Source organism: Hylaeus volcanicus, chromosome 9 (genome assembly GCF_026283585.1).
Source record: "Hylaeus volcanicus isolate JK05 chromosome 9, UHH_iyHylVolc1.0_haploid, whole genome shotgun sequence".
Taxonomy (NCBI): domain Eukaryota; kingdom Metazoa; phylum Arthropoda; class Insecta; order Hymenoptera; family Colletidae; genus Hylaeus; species Hylaeus volcanicus.
Window position 1 is genome coordinate 2,434,232 of NC_071984.1, and position 8,788 is coordinate 2,443,019.

General features: G+C 40.9%; 1 protein-coding gene across 2 annotated transcripts; it reads right to left on the minus strand.

Annotated features, from left to right (window-relative positions):
* Window positions 1-3,788: 3,788 nt before the first annotated feature.
* Window positions 3,789-8,782, minus strand: LOC128881764 (uncharacterized). 2 transcript variants are annotated; one of them, XM_054133062.1, is made up of 4 exons: window positions 7,477-8,782; window positions 7,042-7,204; window positions 6,538-6,744; window positions 3,789-4,732 (listed from the first exon to the last, which is right to left on the minus strand). In XM_054133062.1, the coding sequence occupies exons 1-4, from the start codon at window positions 7,516-7,518 to the stop codon at window positions 4,302-4,304; spliced, it is 843 nt and encodes a 280-aa protein (XP_053989037.1). In that variant the 5' UTR covers window positions 7,519-8,782; the 3' UTR covers window positions 3,789-4,301. The 2 variants fall into 2 exon arrangements, with proteins under 2 accessions (XP_053989037.1, XP_053989036.1); XM_054133061.1 differs by having other exon boundaries at window positions 6,538-6,753.
* Window positions 8,783-8,788: the final 6 nt, after the last annotated feature.

The window sequence follows — 8,788 nt, forward strand, 5'->3', positions numbered from 1 at the left end:
TATATTGCAATATTTCAATGTATTGCAATTTTCTCCATTTTATACTGCAATTTTCTAATATATTGCAATTTTCTTCATTTTATATTGCAATATTTCAATGTATTGCAATTTCCTTCATTTTATATTGCAATTATCATCATTTTATATTGCAACATTCCATTACGTTTCAATTTTCTTCAATTTATATTGCAATAGTCCAATATATTGCAATTTTTTTCATTTTATATATCGCAATATCCCAAGGTATATTCCAATTTCCTCCTTCCAAAATTAAATTCATTTCAATACATGCCCAACATTTAGTCTAAAGAAAAAAAAACGATCAACCAACCCGTCCCCTTCCCTCTCCCTCTACCCCGTCCCCGGTTGTAACTTTCCACCAAAAACAAGCACACGGAGCAATTACTCCAATAGACCAGAGGACAGGATTCGGCCGGCGGTCGTGAGACTGTGTACGGCGGCGGGGAGGGGGGGAGGGGCGGGAGGGAGAGGAGTGCATCGATGTAAACAGTAGAAGCTGGAACAGCGATAACCGAGATTCGTCGACGGAAAGGAACGGAGTCCGCCGGCCGCGAGGTATCCAAAGAGAAATGGAAAGAGGGATAAGAAACCCCACGGAGCGGAAAGTTGCATTGCCGACCGCCGGAGCAGTTCAAGGCCTCCGTCCTCCCGCCCCCCCCCCCTCCATCCAGTCCCCTCCCTCTCCGTCGCCGTCCCGCCCGCCCGCCCCACGCCTGGTCGCCTTTTCTTTCCTCCCGCCGGTTTGTTTCCTATATTCATTCTATTTTCTGCACGTTGCTCCCCACCGCCGTCTTCTTCGCGTTTCTCTACTATGCTCGTCGTCTTTGTTCCCCTTTCGTGCATCGCGAATTGTTGCATTTACGTTCTCTGCCACGCTCTGACCGTCCCCTCCGCCCCGCTGCGGCGTTGCTGCCGCCCCTCTTTCCCTTCATTCCCTCTTTGCCGCGACCCCCTTCATTACCGCTATCGTCCTCTTCTCGTTTCTCTTGGTCCGCTTCTCTTTATCTTGTGTGGATTCTGCATCAACCCCTCCCCTCTCTCCGCTCCCTCCTTCGTCGCCCCACTCTTGTTTCTTCGCCGTTGTTTGTCTTGTTCTGTTAACGCGTACTACAGAAACTGCGATTCTGTTTCTGCCCCTATCCCCCCCCCCCACCACTTCCCTTCTCCGATCCTCTCACGCATTAAATTGTGCTGATTGATGCATTCTCATCGTCGAGCGTTTCCTCCTTCCTTTCCCCGTTGGCTCCGTTTTGTTTCAACGGCCTAATCGACGAGGGATTCGTCAATTATTTGCTTAACTGGCTCTCCTCTCAATCCGACTCTCCTTTCGCTCATCAGCGCCATATCGTCGCGGTTGCTCGAGACCGAATGTCGGGGCTGAATTCCAGATCCAAGGCCAATTTGCACCCTGCTATCGCGTCGCTGTTGTATGATTATTACGGTCCATTTGTGAGATTCAGTGGAATTCCAATTTTAGGGAGAACAAGTTGGAAGTTATAAGGGACGCGACACTAGCGCCACCCTCGTGGCTTAGGCTTTACTGGTGCCACCCTGGTGCCTCGTGCTTCTCTGTTTTCTGGGAAAATTGTTCCCAAACCTCTCCGAGTGTCCAATCGACGACAAAAGTAAACAAAAGTAAACAAAAGTAATTAGTACGAGAATAAAAATACAAACAGAGGAGTCGAAGGGCAGTTTACATTTATTTGTTGGTTTGGTCTTTCCCAGTGTGCGCGATAATCTCGGCCATTTATAATTCATAGATCCTGTAGGGTCGACCGCGTGTAACGTAGTAGTTGACTGCACTATCGACCGCGTGCAACCGTTGCATCGCGTCGCGGCACCGTGACATCACGGTACAGTCACTAATGCCCGAGTTACATAAACCTCCATTGCGTTCTCTGTCTCTCTTTCTCCTCTCCTACGTGCACTCTGTATCTACATATAGTACAGTGGCCCCATCTAGCGCCAATGATGGAAATTATTTCGGTGCAAACTTGGCTATTTCACCGTCGATGGCGCTGACTGTATTTTGTGTAATTAATTCCGTTTGTGCCAGCAGACATTGGTATAGGCCATCATAGCATAGACTCCAAACCAGTCGCTAAATTCCTAGGTCTAAAAATCGACCACAAACTTAAATTTAAAGATCACGTACAGGCAGTTCAGATTCACTGTTATAAACTCTTAAACATCATCAAGTTCCTGAGGAGAACGTGGTGGGGTTGTGATCCACAGTTTCTAATAACCATTTATAAAGCGCTAATCAGATCCAAAATTGATTATGGCAGCATGTGGTACTTCCCAGCAGACAACAAATCCAGGAACACACTGGAAGGTATCCAAACTGAAGCTCTTCGACTGGGATATCAAAGATCCACTCCAACTAACGTCATTCTATCAGAAACTCACCTAACCAGTCTAAAGGACAGCTCCAGCTATCTGGGCTCAAAATACCTACTAAAAGCAATCTCCAATGGCTCGAACCCCATAGTTAAATTACTAGCTGACTTCCGCGAAGTTTACAGAGAGCAAAGATACTCTTTCAATCCATTGAAGGATAAAGACAGACCACTTGTACACAGCATTGACCTAATTGAGGAGTTTACTCCCCTCATAACCAGACTACCAAATCTTCTCTCCAACACATCAGATTACATGGCACAGTTTGGATAACCAAAAATAAAACCGGAATTCTTATCCAATCTGAGAAACACTGCTCACCCAACTTTCATCTTCCAGGACTCAATACTAAGCAAATATCCAAGGCACAAAACCATGTATACAGATGGTTCTAAATCAGACAGTCTTCCGACAGTAGGTGCTGCCTGCGTCATTCCAGAAGACAACTATACAAAAAGGATCTCTCTTCCCATACAAGCTTCAGTATTTACAGCGGAAAGCAAGGCCCTAGAATTAGCCTTCGAATACATTCATGAACAGCAACAATGTTCATATCTAGTCTGCACGGACTCACTCAGTCTCACGCAATCCCTGGATAATCTTGGAAACAACCCACAAACCAATAGTCACAACATCAACATTAAAAACATTCTACACAATCTCAAAGAGAAAGCACCAGATCTAGATGTAACAATTATATGGATCCCGGCACACAAAGGTATCGCAGGGAATGAACAAGCAGATAGGGTAGCAAAAGAGGCAGCTCAAGAAGCAGAATATGAATCCAATGTTCCTTACACTGACATCTTTCCACTTCTAAAGCAGAAAGTGGCTGTAAACACTCATAATGAGCTGACGAGACAAGCCAACAGCAAAAGAGGATCTTACTTTCGGAAATACTATTCTAGCAACTACCCGCCCATGGTTTTTCAACAAAAAACTCTCAAGGCCCTTCACAATCTGGATAAATAGAGCACGATCCAATCATTGTAACCTCAAAGCCTCTCTGAAAAGAGTAAATATAGTACGGGACTACAGATGTCAATGCAGTTATCTGTTGGAAGACATAGACCACGTTCTCTGGGACTGTCCCTGCACACAAATGCACAGAAAAGAAATGGTTTATCAATTAAAAGCGAGAGGTCTGAATCCACCATATACAGTAGATATGTTCCTAAAAGCACCTGACATATCGATCCTCAAAATCATTGACAAATTTATGTTACAAAATAACTTAAAACTGTGATCACTTTTACAATGTCCAAAGCAATTACTTTATACGTTCTGATAGCACACTTAGAATAAATTAGACATAGTAATAACAAAAATATATATAAATAGAACTAGGGTAATAGACATAAGTTCCTAAAGATTACTACCAAATGTTCCTATTAAGATTAAGATAATTCTATTATGTACATTCTCTACATGTTGTAAAAATATATTTACAAAATGTAAGTTTTTACAATAAAGACATGGGCCCGAATCGGGCCTCAAGTGTTTTTAAATTAAAAATTTCGTTTGTTCGACCCTAAACCGTTATTAATCTCAATAAAAACAATTTAAATAAAGAAAAACGAACGATATTATTCGAACTTTCGAATAATCTATTCGTACAGACTATTCTTAATTTACATAGGCCTGAAATTCGGGATTCCCACAACAAACTCGTTCTCTATAAAATTACTCTATGGTTGGACACCTTAAAGGACGCATGCGCGAACCCCTTGACCTACACGCTATATCCTGATTGCTCATAGTAAACAGGAAGTTAAGAAATCCGAACGAAGCACCACGAGTCAGGCTCGTGTTTCTTGTTTATGGACCAAATTCCTTGCCACGAGTCTCACTCGTGATTGTAGGCCAAAGGGTTAATAGTATCAACACCTATCCAACTGTCGTGTCTCATACACAAACTGTCTATCGGCCTGTTCTGCTGTTACCCGAGGATGAACCGTGGAGGGTAGCGCAGATGGCGATGGAGCAACGAACGGCGCATGATAATCGTAACGATAATAAGCGAATGATTCCCATCGCGAAGGGTGTTGCACGTCGAATGACGTGGTCGTAGTAACCGGCCCGTCACTGGTATAGTAATTTCTTTCAGGCACGTTCGGAACGTAGCTGTATTGTGGTTCTAGGAGACTTTGCAAGTGACGGATGTACGTTATCGCGTGCCTAAGGGATTCGATCTTGGACAGTTTCTTCCCAGGCGGTTTGCAAATCGGTAGCTTCGATCGCAGCAGCTCGAACGCGCGATTCATGTCCCTCATTCTTGTTCTCTCTCTGTCGCATGCTGATTTCTTGTAGTCTGAAAACCAAGTATATAACATTAGCGAAATGCTTTGGGCTGCTATGATCATCTACGATCATGTATTTACAACAGAATGGCATTACCGACCTAATTACCCACCAGGGCCGGCGTAAGGCAGGTTTAGCGCGTTTTAAAAGGCCCCGCGGTCTACGAAAATTACTGAATTAAAAGGTACTGATTTTGATTAACTTTTCACAGACTGATGACACCATTGACAAATGGAAGCAATTTTTGCTGAGATGCAGGACATTTTTCTAGTAGCGATGATTAAATTGAAAGGAGTGACAAAAATCATCAAAGTATTATTTTTTGATATTCATCTTATAAAAAATATACAGGGTGTCCCAAAAATGTTGTAAGTCGTTGAAAGAGGTAGTACGGGAGGTGATTTGAAACAACTTCTTCCTTAGCAAAAATGTTGTCCGAGGCTTCGTTGAGGAGATAATAACGGAAAACACCGACCAATCAGAGCGCGAGGATGCCGGTGGAGCGCCAGCAGTAGGCGTGGCTATGCGCTAGGCGGCCGCCCTCCGCCGCCATACTCGCGCTCTAATTGCCCGCCACTGATTGGTCCAGCGTTTTCTCCCAATATCTCCTTAACGAAGCCTCGTACAACATTTTCGCTAAGGAAAAAGTTGTTTCAAATCACCTCCACTCTGTATATACAGGGTGTCCCAAAAATGTTGTAACACCTTGAAAAGGGTGGTTCGGGAGGTGATTTGAAACAATCTTTTCCTTAGCGAAAATGTTGTACGAGGCTTCGTTAGGGAGATATTAACGGAAAACACTGACCAATCAGAGCGCGAGTATGCCGATGGAGCGGTCGCGGTAGCGTATGAGCTCGGCCGCCTAGCGCGGAGCCACGCCTACTGCTGGCGCTCCACCGCCATACTCGCGCACTGATTGGTCTACGTTTTCCGTTAATATCTCCATAACGAAGCCTCGTACAACATTTTCGCTAAGGAAAAAGTTGTTTCAAATCACCTCCACTCTGTATATACAGGGTGTCCCAAAAATGTTGTGACACCTTGAAAAGGGTGGTTCGGGAGGTGATTTGAAACAATCTTTTCCTTAGCGAAAATGTTGTACGAGGCTTCGTTATGGAGATATTAACGGAAAACACTGACCAATCAGAGCGCGAGTATGCCGATGGAGCGGTCGCGGTAGCGTATGAGCTCGGCCGCCTAGCGCGTAGCCACGCCTACTGCTGGCGCTCCACCGCCATACTCGCGCACTGATTGGTCTACGTTTTCCGTTAATATCTCCATAACGAAGCCTCGTACAATATTTTCGCTAAGGAAAAAGTTGTTTCAAATCATCTCCCGAACCACCCCTTTCAAGGTGTTACAACATTTTTGGGACACCCTGTATAGCATCTGTTATCAAATAATTCCTCGTTGTAAAATTTAAGTGTAGGATTTGAATGTGGATGCAGGCCCCGCAAAAGGTCACGCCGGACCTGTTATCCACCAAACCCACGGTCAAAGCCAATATGGCGTCGGATTAACCAACTAAATTGCATAACAAAATGATCAACTTTACGCACGCGTATCTTTTTAACCTTTTAACCGTTCCTAACGTTTTAACTTACATTTTCGTAATCTGGCCATCAAAAACTACTAAATGGTACAAAAAACAGTTCATAATTTTTGGGGGCCTTTTAGTAGTTTTTTATGTCCAGATTACGAAAATTTCAGTTAAAATATTAGGAATCCAACAGTCAAAGAGATGCTTGTATTTTATCTGATAAAAGATGCTTGTATTTTATCTCATTAAATTGAATATTGTTACTTTATCCACACCTTTTTCAGTCTGCGACGGTTCCCTCTGTACGGATTTAATGTTTGTTTCGTGAAGGATCTCTAAATGGGGATGAGTATTGATCACTTCTGGCTCGGGAACTCTGATCACGAACACTCGATCGCTGCTGTGCTGGCGATCCTCGAAATTCCCATCCTGCCATGTTCTTCTTGCGGATTGCCTGCGAGCTATGCTTGAAGTTTCTCTAACTAAACATTCTGCGAGATTAATTCATCTTTACAATTCCGCTATTATAAATAAATTCGTGGTCGAAATTGAAATCCCGGTGAACGAAAATGTTATAAATAATTAGAATAATTAGAACTCAATCTGCTGGAACACTCAAACGACATCTCACTTGCGATCACGTACATTCATTTAAAATTGGATGTAATTACATACTATTTGTATATTCTATTAAAGAAAATAAAGTCCTAATTTTTCAATAATATTTTTTTTTTTTTCAGATTCTTCGCTAATTTTTTTTATTCTGCTAATAAATATACCTGATCCGTTCCTGACTAATTGATCCTGCAAATAGTGGTCGACGGCCGACAACTTCGACGGAGAACTTTCTTCGTGAGTTAGGACCTCTTGTTGCTGCTTAGAATTTTTGTCTAGATCCAGCAATATGGGCGAGTGCGCGCAGTCCTCGCTATCGTTCTCTGACTGAAAAAACAGTGCACCCTTTCTTTTTTACCCATTATATCAGCAGCATTAATTTTTGTATTAAAACACGTTATGAAAACATTGCACACTTCTGATATTTTATATTCTATGATCGATTAGGGGTATTCCCCAACAAGAGCCTAAAGATTTTATTTTTCAATAAAACATGGTACACTGACAAAGTTGATGTATTTCGTATTGCTTGTGCTTAATTAATAAACAGAGCTCCAGAGATGCTGTTATTTAAATAAAAATTACGTCTGGACCCCTACCTCTTTCCTAGACAATTCGTTGGTGTAATCCTCCGGGTCCATGGTCGGTGAATTAATCACGTATTTTAAACAAATTAAAGACACGTTGCCCGGATGACAGTTCTAACGCAGAAGAAGGTAGAGGACTGTCGATCCACCTTCTTCAGGAACTTTCCTAAGACATACGTCAGGCACGACTGTCGAACGCGTTTGTCATCGGATAAGATGTGGATCGGTCACAGACAGTCGTTATTAATGTTAATTTTATCCGTTTATTAAGTATTCAGGTGTTCCGGCAGGGGCACTCAATTCAGAGATACACGCGACCATTAGGAGGGGTCTTCAGGCAGCAGAGATGCTCCCATAATCTCTATTCTCCCATAATGTACGAGTATTTCTCATCAGGAATTCTGGATAATTGGAAAATTCGACTCTTTAAAGGGCATTGGAAATATTTAAAAACTAAAACGACATTGTCTTTCGTGTTTAATTGTTGGAAAAACAGTGTACAAATTTTCTTCTTCGTACATTGTGTTATTTTAGCCTGTTATGAATTACTTCTTTTTAAATAGCAATACTTTAATATACTGCAGTATATTAAGCAGTTCTCTTTTTCTTGAATTCTATTACTTAGGTATATTATATTTTTCTTGTTTTTAAATTGCAATATTCCAATATATTGCAGTCTTCCCCTTCTTAAATTTCATTACTGTAGTGTACTACAAATTCTTTCTTCATCTTAAATTGTATTATTGTAGTCTATTAGAAATTTCTTCATTTTATATTGCAGTATTCCAGTGCATTACAATTTTCGTCATTTTATATTGCAATATACCAATATATTGCAATTTTCTTCATTTTATATTGCAATATTCCAATATAATCCAATTTTCTTCATTTTATATTGCAATATACCGGTATATTGCAATTTTCTTCATTTTATATTACAATATTCCAATGTATTGCAACCATTTTCTTCATTTTATATTACAATATTCCAATGTATTGCAGTCTTCCTCTTCTTAAATTCCATTATTTTAGTGTACTATATATTTTTTCTCCATCTTAAATTGTATTATTTTAGCCTATTATAAATTTCTTCTTTTTAAATACCAATATTTATCATTTTAAATTGTAATATTCCACTATATAGCAATTTTCTTCATTTCATATTGCAGTATTCCAATATATTCCAATTTTTTTCATTTTATATTGGAGTATTTCAATATATTCCAATTTTCTTCATTTTATATTGCAATATTCCAATATATTGCAGTCTTCTACTTCTTAAATTCCATTATTTTAGTTTACTACAAATTTTGTCTTCATCTTA